Source organism: Chinchilla lanigera, unplaced genomic scaffold (genome assembly GCF_000276665.1).
Source record: "Chinchilla lanigera isolate Chin_1 unplaced genomic scaffold, ChiLan1.0 scaffold00059, whole genome shotgun sequence".
NCBI classification, from domain to species: domain Eukaryota; kingdom Metazoa; phylum Chordata; class Mammalia; order Rodentia; family Chinchillidae; genus Chinchilla; species Chinchilla lanigera.
Window position 1 is genome coordinate 12,941,359 of NW_004955460.1, and position 16,983 is coordinate 12,958,341.

The window sequence follows — 16,983 nt, forward strand, 5'->3', positions numbered from 1 at the left end:
GCTAGAAAGTTGCTCTCGGCAGCTGCTAAACTCACGGGGGAACTATTACTACCCCATTTCTGGCAGCAGATGATTCCGTCCAACATGGTAGCCATAGCCTTCCTTCTCCCATCGGGCTATTCGGTCGAGGACGGGACTATTGAAGTCGCCGGCAGATTCCAGAAATCATTTAAAAATAGGAATTTGCATGAAGACATAATGTAACTAAAAACCCGTACCATGTAAAACTGTAAGTTCAACAAACTTTTCTACTTGGGCTGATGTATAGCCAGACAACATGTTTACCTTATTCCTAAATTCCCCCTTTCCGTTTCTGGATTTTTAGACGCGTCTACTGACGGGGCAAAAGAACGGACGATTCCAAATTACACAAGAAATTCGCGGCGATCGAGAGATGCCCGATACAACTATAAAGAGGACATCTCTGCTCAATATAAAAGCATAGGTAGATGCCTTCATTCACTTAGGCCATCCCCACCCGCAACACTTGTAACTGGGGCGCCCCCCCCCATGCTGCCGATCACCATGGTTTGGTCCGACGGAAGCCACAGCCCTACTCTCAGGAAATGGGTGAGGCGAGAGTAGTCAGGTGAGTCGCGGCGCTGAGTTAAGAAGGGTACAGTGGATCAGCTGGGACTCTGCGGGCTGTGGGAGGGTCGTTTGTACCTGTGTCTTTTGGTTTTTGGTACAGGGAATTCAATACTAGGGCTTCCATACTGAGCTACATCTCAGCCCTTCTTAAAAAATATTTTGAGACCGGGTCTCACTAAGTCGCTAAGATTCCCAGGCTGGACTGGAATTTGGAATCCTCCCGCCTCAGCCTCCCAGAGTCCCAGAATTACAGGCGTGCACAACCACTCCCGGCTTGTGTTTTGCTGAGCTCAGGAGCAGCTACTGGTTTGTTTTTAATTGTACTACAAGGGGGGTTAGAGGATTTACTGCGTAGTAGGGAAGCAGTCTTTGCCGGGAAGATCCAGAGCTCTGGAGGTGGCCTGCGGAACAGTGAATGCCCCTCGTGGCTCCGCATACTTAAAAGTAATTAGAGTGGGGCTGGGCGTAGCTTGGGTACTTTCGGGCGGTAAAGAGCATGTGGTTGACAGGTTGAGAACCTGGGATACATCCCCAGCACCAAATAGTACGGAGAAACACGCTCCAAATAGTACGGAGCGAATTTCATTCATCGGATCCGTAGGTGGCATTGCTCTGCGTTGCTGGTCCGGAGGAGGGAGACACTTCCCTCTGAGCTCTGAGCGCCGGAGGGTGCGCTGTCCAGCCGACTGACTTACAGGCCGGTGAACAGTAGGAAAGGCAGATTTGGGAGGTACCGGAGCTTCACAGAAAAGCGGGGTCAGCACGCAGGCCCCAGGGGTGATGCTCATAGGGAGCAGGCGACGACGGAACAAAGATGGAGGGTTCCTGGCAGAGGACGTGCTGGTTTGTGATTGCATTTGGGGTCCCCGGCGGGCCTGCTGCTCTTCCTGGGTTGATGTAGCCGCCTGGAGGCGATGTATATCCGGCCAGTTTTTAAGGGAAAGTCAGGACAGCCTCACCCTGCCTTTGTTTTACTCGGAGTTCTAGGCAGAAGCAGTGTGTTTGGTGCAGCATTTCCTGGACTCTTCTGGAGTTGAGATCTCTGCCCTCATAAGCTGCCACTCTAGTTGGGAAGACAGAAAATGAGGTGAAGAAATGAGAGAACTGTGGTAGGGCAGTGATGATGATAGCAGACTAGCAGGGCTGGTGCAGGCCATCTTTGTGCAGGGGAGCAGAGAGAGCGCTGAGGAGGAGGTGTGGTCCAGCTGGGACCTGAGATGCTGATAGGGAGTCAGAAGTGGGAAAAAGGCACAGGGCTGGGGGTGCCTTTTTGAACAGAAGGAAAGTGCAAAGGCCCTGGAGCTTTGCAGGCCTTGGTGAGGTTTGCTCTCAGCAGAATTAGGGAGGAGGGAGGGAAAGAGGATTTAAAAAAAATTAAGATGTATTATATTGCAACAGCAAACAGAAACACCAAAATGACACCTAGAATTTGGAGACAGCTTTATTTACATCGATGGACGCTGCTCGGGGTCATTCTCAAAATATCAGGCCCCCAACCTCTGGTGGTCTAGGGCTTTTATAATGCACAAGCAGGAGGTACAAAGGCGAGATAGAACAGCCTGGCAGTTCTTCTGATTAGCTAGCAGGGTGAGATCATTGTTTACAAGGGTAGATGAAGGATCACCAATTTATGAAGCTTGGTACAATAATACAGTCAGGCATTTTGTATGTTCAGTTATGCTCCTGTGGGTACAGGAGTCAAAGTAATTAGAAAGCCATACAGAGCTAGGCAGTTTCAAAAGAACAAAGTTTAAAAAGAACACTTTCACTTGTGTGGTTTTTCCCTTTCAATATACATGTACCAACGTCCCATGAGTAATGTAATCATTATGTATGCCAAACATATGCTAATGAAAATAAAAGAATTAGGAGTTATTTTTTGTAGTTTGAATCCAACCATGAAATCAGTAAAAAGATGTCAAAAAATGGAAAATAAATGCCAATGAAGAAGTGGCCCATGCCTATAATCGGAGCACATGGGAGGCGGAGGCAGGAGGATCTCCAGTTAGAGGCTAGCCTGGTTTACATAGCAAGACCTTTTCTCAAAACAACAGCTGAGTGTGGTGGCGCACACCTGTAATTCTAGCACTCGAGGCTGAGGCATGAGGATCACCAAGAATTCAAGATTCCTGGGCTACCCTGAGTTCAAAGCCAGCCTGAATTACGTCGGAGTCTCAAAAACAAAACAAAAAACCACAAGAAGATACAAGTCAAAAAGCAATGTTTCAAACCTCTTGATCTACAGCTGTGTTTTCTGAATTCTGACATAGAGCCTGGGAACTTTCTAGGGAAGCTGTGCAGATAGACCACTGGGCTCCAGTGCATGTGCCCTGGATCGGCCCCTCCTGGATCTCTTTTCTGTAGCAAGCTTCTCCCAAAAGTTGGGTTTGGTGAGGGTCAAAGGGGAAACTGTCACCGGGGTGAAGGTGGGCAACTATGGGTTAACTGTACAGCTAAGCTCCCAAAGAAAGTCGGTGGTTATGACCTCAGCTATGTACGGTATACCAATAATGTAGTGTCAGTGAAGCATAGTGGACTTGGGAAGTTCCACCAGAACTTCCTGCTCTCCCTTGACCACCCCTTTAACCGCTGCTCTGTATCCGTAACCTTGCTTCAAGCTGACCTCTAGTGAAAAACCACCCTGTGAAGAAGAAATGATACAAAAGTAGAAACGAAGCTTTGTTCAGAGCTCTTAGAAGGACAGAAGTCCCCTGTAGAGATGCTGGCAAATCAAACTGCTCTTTGCTCCTAAACTCTGTGTTCTGTTGGTTCTGTTGGGGATCCCCATTCATTTTCCTGCTTCAAGAGGATTTGTGGTGAGTGTCAGACAATTGAGCCTTTACCTTAAACTTGCCTTATCTCAGCAAAACAAGACCCAGTCATTGAAATCCTGTGATTTTCAGCAACACTGGAGTTGGGGTGCTTGTACAGTGTTGGGGGACCCTGGTAGTGTGGTCTGTCTGCGTACTCATGTCCCTGGTGACACTGCTGATTTCTCCGCTGTCTCCTTTTCTTTTAGGGGTTGGGATTTCCTGAGGTTGATCCCAAACCCTTAGAAAAGAACTCTATCTCCAGTCTTTTAAAATTTTTTTGTTTTGAGACAGCATCTCCCTAAGTCCCTAAATTTCCCAGGCTAGATTCTAACTTGCTGGGATGACAGGTATGTGACATTTTGGCATGTGGATAGGAGCAGCAAGGTTGAGTGTACTAGCTTTTGGAGGTAGACTGTGGAGCCACAACCTGTTTCCTGCTCACCAACAGTGTGACAGTGAGTTTCCATTTTTGCAACATTGCCATAAATCTTTATCCCAAAGTCACAAGTTCATGTAAGATACTTTTGAGACTTGGAACAGGTGCTTTTACACCCATCCGTACACAGATGTTTGTATACTCACATGCCCCATGTTCTTGGTGGCATTATTCACAGTGAAAATATAGAAGGATACAGGTGTTCATGGACAGATGAAGAGATACACAAACTTAGGAATATGCATACAACAAAATATTACTTAGCCTTAAAGAGGAAGGAAATTCTGAGCTGGGTATGATGGTACATGCCTGTGATTCCAGCACTCTGGGAGACTGAGGCAGAAAGATTATAAGTTTGAGGCCCGTCTGAGCAATTTAGTAAGATCCTGTCTTGAAATGAAAAATAAAATGGGACTAGAGATGTAGCTCAGGGTGAAAGCCCTGAATTCAATCCCCTGTATCCGCTCCCCCCTGACAAATGCAATTTTAGTGTTAAATGAAATGGTGAATACTCTTCAGCACTTGACTTAGTGCCTGTCACATGGGAAGTGTTTAATGAATCTTAGGGCCTACTCATCCTATGAAGGAAGTTATACTTTCCTCTGCTTTTAGGGTCCTCCACCCATTCTGATTTAGAGCCACAGGCCACTTTCACACGAGGCTCCTAAAGGGAGAGCAGCTATATATCATAGGGCCCGTGCTGAAGGCGCCGAGAATGGGATCCAGCACCCAGAAGTCTGAGTTTTGTCAGAGGAGCAGACCCAGCAGGGTGTGCAGAACTTGCTGGGTAGAGGCCTAAGTAAAACTTACCTCAGAGGTCTCTGTGTTCCTGTGAACACCAAGGCTGCAGGAGAACCTAACATCACCCAGCAGCACAGGAGGTTGGTTCCGAGGATCTCTTCAGCTAGGGATTCCCATCCTCCCCAGCCCTGCCATTTCATGCCCAATCATTCTGCACCTCCCACAAGCATCTTACCTGTTCATTTTTTTCCCCTGAGGATTCTGGTTCTATTCTTCCACCAGAGAATTCCAAGTCAGTACCTGTACCAGTCCTGCTAAACTATAGACTATGCGACTAGGCCCAGGCATCTGACTTGAATGTGCCTCTGTGTAGTGCTTATGCTGAATGGCTGGTATTGATAAAGCATTTCTGCTGCACTCTGATATTTCTGCAGTAGAACCACAGCCATTGTTTATTAAACTGCTATAGGTGGAAAGAAGCAGAAAAAGGACAGTACATCTCAGACAAAACTTGGACTGCTTAGTTATTTTTAGATGGCACCACTGTAATTTTTAGACAGGTAAAACCTAGATTTAGCATGTGTACATGAAGTGAGAGAGAAGTACGCACACTTAGATGTAAATTGTGGACAAACTAATGAGAGCTTTGCACGGTACAGAAGAGGAATTTTAGAGAAGAGAGAATCTCATTCTTCCAATATAGTTATGCATCCTCTGTGGAGGGAGTGAATTCTGAAAAACATGCCTTTGGGCAAGTTAATCATTTGGGGAGCAACGTAGAGGACTTACACAAACTGGCATAGCTACTGTGTCATTAGGGTGATGGAATTTTGTGGGATCGCCACTGTATACGTGATCTGTTATGCATTGAAACACTGACTTGTCACACATGATTGTATTTGAAAGCCTGTTTATTAGGACATGGTCTGAATGTTTTGTCAAATAAGAATACAGACAGCTCTGATAATTGCAAGTATCAAGGACACAAATTGTAACTGAAGATGAGCAGAGTTTCCTGGCCATTTATTGGCTTTGTACAGTAATGGGACCTTTCCTATCTATGCGGGACTCTGAGGGGACCCAGGGCCCAAGATGTTTGAAGCTCCCTGAGATCCCATTCAAATCCAAAGCTCCAGGACTGTATGGATGGTAAACACGCTTCCTGCACATTGTGTTCACTGACCTGAAAACCTCATGCTTGGTGTGAGTAGGTGAGAAACAGGTAAGGGATGACGGTACAAACAACCTTTAGACATAGCACAAATAACAGACAAACTTCTCATCAATAGGTTCCAGCAAAGGATCAAAAGTAAAATTTAGAGCCCAAGTGTGGAATCCAGCCAAATGTCCCTTGATAGACAAATGGCTACAAAAAAATATGGAGTGCCCATGCGCTGGGCTATTATTCCTGTCTTGAAAGAAACAGACACTAATGACAGACCCTGAAGACATTGCACTCATTGGAGCGAGACATGTGAGGACAAAGGTAGTTTGAGTCCATGTGACTGCAAGGCACATGAGGAGCCCAAAGGGACACAAGGGAGAATGGTGGTCACCAGGGGCTGCAAGAGAGGACATAGGAGTCAGTGTTTCACCGGGGTAGAGTCTGTTCAGTGTGATGAAAAACTTACCGAGATGGATGGTGGCAGTGGTTGCACAACATGGCAAACATACAGTCGTGCTACTTATGACATCTCAGCCAACCAACTAGGGACCCCTTATACAAGGGTAGTTGTAGGAGATGATGTCAGGCAGTGACATCATGGCCCTGTCAGTTGGATAGGTTCACTCCATGATGTCAGCATAGTGACCAAATCAACTTACTACAGACAGCTAGGTTAGATAAATATTAACACGCAGTCAGAGAGGGACCAGGCCCTCGAAGGAGTCAGTTCAGAAATGAGACACATCAAAATTGTGGCTGGAGACAAATTGGAAGAGAACCAGGCCTGCAAGCCTCCCAATAGACAGCAGCTTGAGATCATACTGTAACCAGCACCACCTGGTCCAGTGAGCCTAGATAAGACGTCACATTCATAGGTGGGTGACCAGAATGTACTGATCCAGAGTCCCATCCCTTCCCTGAAATGCCTCTGGCCTTTCTATATTAGAAGTTATAGATAAGGTGAAGTTAATGATGCCCACCATATACCCTTGCTTCATGCCTTGCTTCCCTATTGGATGAATATCAGCTAAGATACTACACTTGTAACCCCACAGGTTGGCTTCAGCTTGGCCCAGAGTGGTCTGAGATGTGGTCATTTTCATCTATAAAAAACCCCAGACAAACAGCCTCAGTGGCAACCCACTTTCAGGATCCCTCCTGTCTCTCAGGAGTTTTCTGTCAATAAACATCCTATTCTTAACCCCTTTCATCCTCGTATCCATTCTCTGGGTACTGAGAGACACGAACTGTGCACATCTGATGCCTAGCAGTTTGAGTCACTTCCCTGTGAAAAGTGACAACACCTTTCTCAGAACACATCCCCATGATGAAGGGTGCATGTCTGTCCTTAATACCACTCAACCCTATATTTTAAAATGGCACAAACCAGGCATGGTGGCAAACACCTGTAGCCCAGACCTCAGTAGGCTAACACAGGAGGACCACCACAAGTCTGAGGCAAGCTTGGGCTAAATAGTGGGTTCAAGGCTCACCTGAACTACATAGTGAGACCCTATTTAAAAAACAAAACCAAACAAATGAACCAAAGTGGTACAAATCAATTGGAAGTGGTGGCATAGGTCTATAATCCCACGGTGGGGAGGGAGTATCAGAAGCCTTAGAGGGTGACCCTCCTTTCTGCATCACCCGCCATCTTGTCCCACCTCCACAGAAAAGATCGTAGTCTGTCTTGAACTGGAGAATTTTCCACTTAAGTCTCTTATAACATATGATATTTCATGCATATGGTACAGAAGTGCTTGTGACATCTCTAGGCCGATGATGATACAGTTGCTCCAGCACTTGCTATGTAGACTGCTGATAGCTAATAGGAATTTTGGGGCTGACTTTAGGTGAGCACTGCCTCAGGAGTGTAGGTAGCTGTGGAAGTATGTGAGCACCTGTCCAGATGTCCTTAATTGCAGGTCCTCAAGAAGTCTCTTGGACTCAAAGGAACCTGAGGGGAAACTGTGTGTACCTAGTAGATTCCTGAACTCAGAAAGGACCAGTGGACACTGAGCTTTACCAAGCTGAGTTGTTTTGGTTGAAATTTTCCCGTCAGAAAGTCAAGGCCCCTGGGATCTTTTGCCCTTACTCATGCCCTGCTTATGAGCTCTTACCATTTCTGATATCCCTAAATATCTGCCCACTGTGCTTCTTCAGCGACCAGGTTATTCTCTGGAGGGAAAGCACAAAGGACAGGAGGACCACACATGCTTGGAGCTGACAGTGGACACAACAAGGCACCTTCTGAGGAGAGGAGACAGAGGAATCTACAGGCCCAGAGGGGACTTTACAATGAGGAACAGTGTTGGGTCCATGGCAGGAGATGCCATGGGCCTCAGATGTTCAGTCTGGCAGTTAGGTGTGTTTTCCTCCAAACTGGTTACCACGTCTGAATGCATGATGACTTCAGAGGCTTCTGACTTCCCTGGCTGGGAGGTTCAAAGGTAGTAGAGTCTGGCAGCCCAGCAGGCAACAGCTGCTTCTCAGAACTGTTCTCCACTGGTGACTCGTGTCCTGATTGGAGGAGAGATAATGGCTTGGGCTCGACTAAATTACAGAAGAAGTATGTAGGCAGATCAGAGGCTGTGTTTTGTGAAGGGGGCGATGATATTTGGGAGAACTCATGGCCAGAAGTCAACTATTCTCCCAGTATGAAAACCAGAGTTCCCGGACTATCCTTCCTGGATACACCCTGGAGGTGGTGGTGGTGGATGATGATGAGATCCTAGGACCATCTGTGATGAGGCTGGAGGCAGAAGAGGTCTGAGAAGGTGACTGGTAAGGAAAAGGGGCTACAGAACAAGGAAGGAGGGGCTCAGGAAGGCAGAGATGGGAGAAAGAAAAGACAGGAGGCGGGACAAGGATGGGCAATGGATGGAAAACCTAGAGAGCAGGAAAGGGGTCAGGAGATGAGATCCAAGATGGACAGGGGAAGAGGTGACTCAGGCAGAGTCCCTCCCCTGGTGACTGAAAATGTCTACATGAGGAAGAGTTTATAGGGATGGGGTGAGGGGACAGTGGCATGCAGAACTGGGGACAGAGGAGATCAGCAAAGGTTGAGGATGGAACAATGGCTTTGGAGGGGACAATGGTAGAAGTTTTGGGATTTATTTGGAAGGTGAGAGTTGGAATTGAGATGGTCAAAGTCTGAATTTCAAAGAGGGAAGCTGAATAAACTTCCTACTTGGGTAGCACCCAGCCTCCCACCTCAGGCCTGTGCTCAGAAGAGGAAGATAGATTGGTCCCCAGAGTCTGAGGAAGAGCTGCGGGAAGACCTGATGGGTCTCTCTGATGGAGTCCCTGGGTTAGCACCTTACTTTCTGCCTCTGGCCTATGCCCAGAAGAAGCACAAGGAATCAGAGGCAGAGCAGGAGAAGAATCATCACCAGGGTGCTTCTGACTCACCCCAGAGAGGGAACCCCAGCCTCTTACCTTGGTCCTCTGGCCAGAAGTGGAAGAAGGAGTGGTCATTCCAGCCTACAGAGGAAAGGAGGGGGGAATACCCAGGTGCTTGATGTAACCCCATCAGGCTCCCACCTTGCAGGAGATGGAGGGATTCTCTCTCCAGGTTGCACAAGGTGTCAAGGGAACTAGTGGGGCAGCGGGGCCCTGTGCCCTCTACACAGATGGATGTCACAGAGAAGCTCTGTGGCCTCAAGAGGAAGAGAAAGGAAGCACCTGTCTTCAGTGCTGCCTGAGCACCACGCGGCCTTCACCAGGTTGGTTCTTAAGGAACACAGGAAATTTCTGGTCACTTCCTTCACCTATGGAAGGGAGTCTACCGTGAGTCTTGAGTTTACCATGCCTGGAGAACTCCGGTGCAATCCTCCCCCAGGGACATGCAGATGACAGAGGTGATACAGTCCTCAAAACATGTTCCCACTTGGGATCGCAAACCTTGGTTCCATCCAGCTCATCTGACATACAGCAATTACTGACCTGCCTGAATGGAAATGGTAGCAGCACCTGAGGGGCAACAGGGCCACAGGCACACCAGGATGTGATCGTCACAAAATGACGCAGATGCCTTCTGACTTCTGAGGTGATGCGTTCATGCGGCACAGGAGGCTACTGAAGTCTGCTTTACGGTCCAAACCAGGCAGAGTTGCTGCTACGCAGGCCCTGACTTAGCTGCTCCTCTGGGAGTCCCAGGGCTGGCCCCTGTGCCCTGCCTGGGGAACATTATTCTTCCTTCTCTTCCTATCTACCTGTCTCCGGCCCCATCCAGACCCTTCTCCCTAGCAGGCACAGTTCTGCTCCCTATTTTCTTGCTCCCAGGGACTCTTGCCAGGTCACAACCTGCCACCGGTTCTCTTCACAGAGGTTCTGGTCATCAAGAGATTCCTGGCCTGAAACATGAACCCGAGGGCTTCTGACAAGGTGAGGTCCTTCTCCCCTGAGCTGGGCTCTTGATGTGGTCCAGCCCATGGAGGGCCGGGGTCCGGCCCCACAGTTATTCTTCTGTCCCTGCCAGGAACTCCCACCTCACCCCGCAAACCAGCACCGTCTCCCATCCGGGCTTGCCTGGGCCTGGAGGCTGGATAGGCACAGCACCCTACTCTGCCTAGGTCCTCTGTGAACTGAGCCCAGGCCCCGTCTCCCTGCATACAGCTTCTCTGCCTGGGGCAGCATGGTGCTCCTGGTCCCTCCCCTCAGCTCTCAAGGAACCCATTTCTCTCACTTCAGAAATCCCCTTCTGATTCAACTGACCTCAGTGTCTGGTCTCCATTAGACCTTGGAAGAGCCACCCTGGGCATCATGGCCTCCTCATCTGCAAACACCTTCCAGCCCCTGACTTTCCCCAAATGACCAGGCCGCCCAACACTGGGGTGTCTTCTCTGACTGGGGCCCTGCTGCCCACTCCCAGTCCATGTCCCCACACCCCTCCTCCAGCTGTGCCTGCTCTCTGACCGTCCCTCCCCCCCCCCACCCCCCGGCAGTATCTCCTGGCCATGGTCATCGCCTACTTCAGCCGGGCCGGCCTCCTCCCCTGGCAGTACCAGAGGATCCACTTCTTCCTGGTGCTGTGAGTACTGCGCCTCCCCCCACAGCCACGGTCCGCCCCTGAGGGTGGGGAGGGGACTCTAGCCTGGCCTCTGGGTTTAAACCTCCCTGTCCTGGTGACTCTGTAGGACATGGGCATCACGCTACAGTGTGCTGATACTTCTCTGAGGAAACCTTGCAGTCTATGCTCATGTTGGTTAAAGGAAGCCACCAGGGAAAACAGAGCCTCAGACGGCAGAGGCAGGAAGAACCCATGTGTGGGCCTCAGCCCTCAGGCCCTGAGGGGAGCCATTTCTGAGCCTTCCAGGGTCTCTTTCTTTAGCTGTACCAAATGTCTTTTTGTCCCCTCCTCTGGGTTCCCAAGACCCATGCCCCATGCGTGCCCTCCTTATAGGCACGCACTGAGGGTAACGTGCGCCCTTCCGGTCTTTCTGACAAGTCTCTCCACAAGCCAGGCAGCCAGGGAGCGGCTCTGTGCTCCCTGATCAGCCTTCAAAGACCGGCCCACAGCTCACTTGCCTTTGGTTACTGCATCTCCAAGTACTTCACCCTCACCAAGGCTGGAGGTGTCCCCTGGAACTCACCCACTGTACAACCTCTGCACACCCAAGCCACCTCATCATCTTGTATTTCTTTCCTTTCACTGCTCCTGCAAATACTCTTCTGTCTTCATCCTGTTTTCTGTCCATGTCCTCACAAACTGAACCTGAATAAAAGTATGTATCTTCAAGTTGGTCAAAATATCCAAACCTGGATCGCTGTGGTGCTGCACACTTACATTCCTGGCCACTCAGGATGCTGTGGGGGTTGGATTATTTTAGTCCAAAGGTGAAGCCCAAGGGTTCAAGGTCAAGGGCAACTATGATCACTGTATTCTGGGAAACTTGAGATAGGAGAATAGCAAGTTTGAGCCAGGCCTGGGCAACTTAGTAAGATAATAAGAACCTGTTTCCAAAAGAAAAATTTTTAAAAAGCAGTGGGGATGTAGATCAAGAACTCTGTGTTCAGTATCCAGTACTACAAATAAAATAATAATACTCCACACTCTGTGCCTCCTTCCCTGATCTCCCATTTTGCATTCCAATAGCACTGTCCTCAAATCCCTTCTGACAGGACATTTCAGATTCCACTTCCTGGTTTCCCCTCCCTCTACCTAAAATCCCCTTCAGGGAGACAACTGCTGAGGGCTGGGTCTTGCATTCTTAAAACAGCAGCTCAACCCTTTTCATTTTATTTTCTGTTACAACACTGAGTCCGTGGGAGACTGTTATGGTTTGTGTCTAGATGCTCCCCCAACAAAGCCTCATGCAGTCATGGGGCAGGCTTCTAGAGTTTATGATTGATCCATGGTCCAATGCTGGGATTATGGGTGTGGTCTACACCCACCCTAGGGTGGGTAGCCTCCATACAGTATAAGGGAGGGAAAGAGGTTTGCTCTCTGCTGCTCCTTCCTTTTGCTCTTGCTGCTTTAGCTGTTTTCTGCCGCCATGAACTGTTGCCCTCTGCCATGTGCCACTGTGCCTTGGAGCCAGCCACGTATGGACTGAAACCTCCACAAACTGTGAACTAAATAAACCTTTCCTTCCTTAATTTTGGGGGTCAGGTATTTTGTCTCAGCAATGAGAGAAAAGTAACCAAGACAGGGATACACCATGGCCTTTGTCTGCAGATAAAAGCTGGCATTTATTCCTTCATTCATTCACTCACTAAAACTTTCTGCAGTGCATCCTCTGCCAGGGATCTTAGCAATGGGCAGGGACATGTAGGACTCACTGGTGGAATTCGTGCACACCCTGAACCAAGCCCTGTGGTGGCCACTGGGGAGGAGAGGGAAGAGCACAGAAACATACCGTCACCCTATGCAGATGCTCCCCATGGGTCAGGAGGCAGGTGGGTGCACAGAGGATGATCTGCAGGGAAAGGAGAGGATGGAGGCGGGGAGATGGTGCTGTCAACTTCATCTCGTGACGGGCAGGAGGCCACCTGAGGCTCTACACCGGGGTCCTGTCTTCATCCCTTATTAGGGAGGCACTTTCACAAGGGCCCCTAGAGCCTATGCCTCTGCACTCAGGCCTGGTCCTCGGGAGCACTGTTGAGCTGATGGCATCCTGAGCTGGAGGGGCCCGTCTGTCCTCCCTGGGAGCTGACTCAGGGCCCAGCTCCTTCCTGGTTGTGCCCCGACCAGCACCTTGCTTTCTTTCCTAGATACCTGGCCATTGACATGGAAGAAGACGACCAGGCTTCTAAACTAGAACTGTTATTCTTCCTCTATGGGAGCATCTTTGCTAAGATTCCCCAGTTCCAGAAGCTGCGCTACCAGTTCATTTGCTGCATGGGCTGGGACCCTCAGAGTGACTGAGAGGAGTGTGAGGTGGTGGCTGGGACTGGGCCGACAGGGACGGACTGGGCTGGGACAGACGGGAACAGGAGATTGGGGACGGGTGAGCACGAAGAGCTGGAGGCTGGCTATGGGGTGGCATCACTGCAACTCGGCATCCACTCAGGGGTTGCTTTCCTTTCCAGATCCAAGCTTATGATCCTGTGCTGTGGGTGTGGGGGGAAGATCACGCCCTCATTCTGTGGACCCTGAAGACCTGAGGACAGTGGCCTCAAGAAGGTTGGTGAGAGTCCCAGGGTTCAGAGAGCACCACTGCTGCCTATGTAGGGAATGCAGGGAGCCCATGGGAGGCTCCTCTCATGATCCCCCCACCCGGTCCACCATCTACACATCTGGAACCAGCCCAGCCCCAGGCACAAGGTCGGTCCCTCCCTGTCTCCTCCATAGCCAACCAACCTGACAAGCAGACAACACAACCTCAGAGAGATGTCTTGGGTGCTGGGACAGTGCAGTAAGACCTCACAACCAAACAAAAACAAAACACTGTCTCAGAGGCACAGATTCGGTAGGGATTATTTAATTCAGAGCAACTTGGTCCAAATGACACTGCAGATTAAATGCTGATTTTTGTCCCCAGTGAATACCGACTAGATATAAATTTCCATTTCTTCTTCTAAAAGTTGTTTCTACTGTCATTTATTGAGGGGCTATAGTCCCATAGGGGTATCATTCAGAATTTAGTTACACTGAAGTAAATGAAGGAGGAGGTATCAGCTAGAACAGGCTACATATTCAGAAATGGAAGAGAATTAGCCTATGTGCTCCTCTTAGTTCATATCCACAGTGCTTCTGGCCTGAGCACCCCTGGGAGATCTTCCCGTACCCTGTGCCACTGCGTCTGGAAGAATTTCTCCTCTTGAATAATTACCCATCTTCAAACTTAGGGTTATAGGTATTTATCATTATGATGGCAGATTGACAAATATGAGCTCCAGGGTGGCACCTTGCTGTTAACACATTACAGTATGGGTTTGCACAGATGAGTAGGCAAAGATTTAAATTACATGCAATCAGCCAAATTTAGGAGCAAACATGTTGGTGACATATAAGGGAATGGGATTAGGGATTCAGTATGTGGTTTCATGGTCATGATGCTGATAGATTTATTAGTTATGTTTATAGTGTGGTAACAAGTGCAGATATGAAGGGAAAAAAACCAAAAATGTGACTGCACAGAAAACACGCCATCTTCTCCAAGGGCACTCTAGACTCTAAGCACAATCACCTCAAGTCCTCAAAAAGCAGGAAGCTGAGTCTAACCTAAAGCCTCTTTTTTTTGGAATGGGGTACAAAAATTCTGAACCACAACTGGAAATGAGGGCTCAGGATTGGAGTTAAGAATGAAGGATTAGAGATAAAGTTGGATTTGTAAATTGACTGGAACTAGTTGGGAGTGACTTCATGTGTCAGTCTTTTCATCTAAATAACTGACCCCATGAAGACTGACATGCTCTCTCTCCCCCACTTCCAGATCTCTGGGCCTGGGGAAGATGAGCTATTTCAGCACAAAGACCATGTTGACACTAATCACAGCCTAGGGATGGATTAGAGAAGCCTCTTGTTTGGATAATCTAGAAGAATCCAGACTTTTCTAGAAGAACCCAAAGAGAATCAGTGTATCATACTTCTTCCTAGAGCTGTGGAGTCCATGGAGGCATAATGAGCAACCAAAGTTTTTGGGCTCAGCTTCTAAATTTTACATTCCTAATTCCAGTTGCTGTTGAGGTGAAGTTGCAGGTACAGCTGTCTTAGTTACTTTTTGTTGCTGGGACAAAATATCCAACACCCTCAAATTAAAGGAGGAAAGGTTTATTTTGGCTTACAGTTTACAGAAGTTTCAGTCCATAGTCAGCTCGCTTCAAGGCAGGACATGATGGAAGAGGCAGAGGCAGTAGCAGCAACAGCAGCAGCACCATCACCACCAGGAACCCCAGCTTCTTTGTTCCTTTATATTCCACCCAGGCTACAAGTCTGTTGATTGGTGCCACCCACACCCAGGGTGTGGCTTCCCATTACCCACATGCAGAACAGCACTAAACCGATCAGTAAACTAATCCAACTATCACATCCTAATCCACATTCACACACCCTACATCCACCACCTCTGAAAAGCCCCACTTCTAAATGCATGAAGCTTTGGGGGATACCTACATACAAGCCGTAACAGCCATTTTTGATATATTTGGTTTCCACAGTCTTGAAATCAATTGATGGGGACCTGTAGAGGGCCAGGTTGGGAAGCAATTATTTTTAAAGTTTAATGTGAAAGTCACAGCAGTGTCACAGTTTGCTTTAATACACAGTATAAATTTTATTGATTTATTTTGAACGTTTGACATAGAAATATTACTGTACTATAGTGCTATACTATAATTCTGTGATATAAGTATTTATATCTATCTTATAAATCTGTTCTTACAATGCTCAGTGTTGGATATTTCAAGTGAGAGATAAATATATATATTTTTTCTTTTAAGAGATTTTTTTCTTTTTACCTATTGTACTTATACATCCATTATATTTATAGCTAGGTATTGCTATTCCCTAACTTTTGTAAATAGAAATGCTTACAGGATGTCTGTTCTTCATCATTGAGTTGTGAACACTGAGCTTGACTAGTGTGTCTGATACGGGACTGAAGATAGGCCATGCATCTCAGGAAAATAAAAGGAAGATGAACTGTCTTCTCACCTTCCTGCGTGTCAGTCTGAATTGCTTATTTGCTGTCAAATGGGATTTTTTTCTCCTCAGGGGGCTGTGGCTATTTGACCAAACTTCTTCACTCTGAAAAAGAATCCAATGACATGACATCGCCTACTGATGTTCTAGCTCTCACAGCTGGGTGAAGAGCTCCCTGTAGGTTGTTTGCACAATGACAATTTCAGCAAAAGACTCATTCCTCAGAGCACATCCCCATCATTATTTCCTCATGCCTGACCTCAATGCCAATCAAGCCTGCCCTTTACAAGAATTGGAAAGTGCTTGGCACAGCGGCCCCACCTGGAATCCCATTACTCTGGGGGCCCTCAGCAGGCACACTGCATATATAATATAACGACAGATGGGCTGATTTCCACAGAAGACCGAAGGATTCAATTTAGGGAAAAACAGTTTATTGAATTTAGACCAGTCGCTGTACATCCCCGACTAGCAGGTCAGGGAACATCTTTGTTTCAACTTTAAATACACCTTTGGTTTCTATGCTAACAGACTGGAATATTGCAGCCATTCACACAGGTGGCCACGCATTGTTTTTCTTGTCCCATGTGACTGGGTCAGGACCAGTCATGAGCCCAACCACAATGATATATACTTTCCACACTCTGTTCTGTATGTCCCCCTTTAGATAACCACACATTTCCTTTATGGTTACAATGTTTATCTAGGGCCAGGGAAGGGATGAAACAACCCAGGCAAGGTCATACATGGTTATCTAGGCCCTAGTGTTCTCTGTCCTTAATGAAACATACTAGGGCAAAGTTAATCCCTCCGGGATGTTTCTCAAGACACAACTGAGGCTTGTATTAAGACTAAGACTAAGACTAAGACTACTCTAATTTAAGAATCGTATGCTAAGAGTCACCGTCCCCGACAATATAAGCCCAGCCTAAAGGAAAGTCGAGTTTGGACAGATCAAAGTCTGCATTTTGTAGAGTGGACGGCTCCTGTGAGCACTCTGACCACTTGGCAACCTTCTTCCAAGTCTGGGTCCAGAGTCCCCAGACTAGCTCCTCAAGGTAGGTATGGCCTGGAAGTGGTGTGGATGATTAAATCCTAGGCTCATAAGGTGAAGGGCTGAAGAGAGAAGAGGTCTGAGAAGGTGACCAGT

At 47.9% G+C, this 16,983-nt stretch overlaps 1 protein-coding gene across 9 annotated transcripts; it reads left to right on the forward strand.

Annotated features, from left to right (window-relative positions):
* The first annotated feature begins 12 nt into the window (after positions 1-12).
* LOC102017102 (speedy protein E4-like) lies at positions 13-15,845 on the forward strand. 9 transcript variants are annotated; one of them, XR_001236529.1, is made up of 6 exons: positions 13-229; positions 326-589; positions 7,910-9,471; positions 10,074-10,132; positions 10,693-10,778; positions 12,962-15,845. XR_001236529.1 is itself a non-coding variant. In XM_013521229.1 (3 exons), exons 1-3 carry the CDS (start codon positions 10,109-10,111, stop codon positions 13,113-13,115), a joined length of 264 nt encoding a protein of 87 aa, XP_013376683.1. In that variant the 5' UTR covers positions 9,524-10,108; the 3' UTR covers positions 13,116-15,845. The 9 variants fall into 9 exon arrangements, 1 of the variants encoding a protein (XP_013376683.1); XR_001236530.1 differs by having other exon boundaries at positions 7,917-9,471; XR_001236526.1 differs by lacking the exon at positions 7,910-9,471 and having other exon boundaries at positions 139-229; positions 10,031-10,132.
* Positions 15,846-16,983: the final 1,138 nt, after the last annotated feature.

What these genes read in the sequence shown, in the direction of transcription:
- LOC102017102 (XM_013521229.1), top strand. Translation starts at nt 10,109, where the DNA reads ATGAACCCGAGGGCTTCTGACAAG. An exon ending in ACCCGAGGGCTTCTGACAAG is followed by an intron (nt 10,133 to 10,692) that starts GTGAGGTCCTTC and finishes ACCCCCCGGCAG; the next exon opens with TATCTCCTGGCCATGGTCAT. An exon ending in ATCCACTTCTTCCTGGTGCT is followed by an intron (nt 10,779 to 12,961) that starts GTGAGTACTGCG and finishes TTTCTTTCCTAG; the next exon opens with ATACCTGGCCATTGACATGG.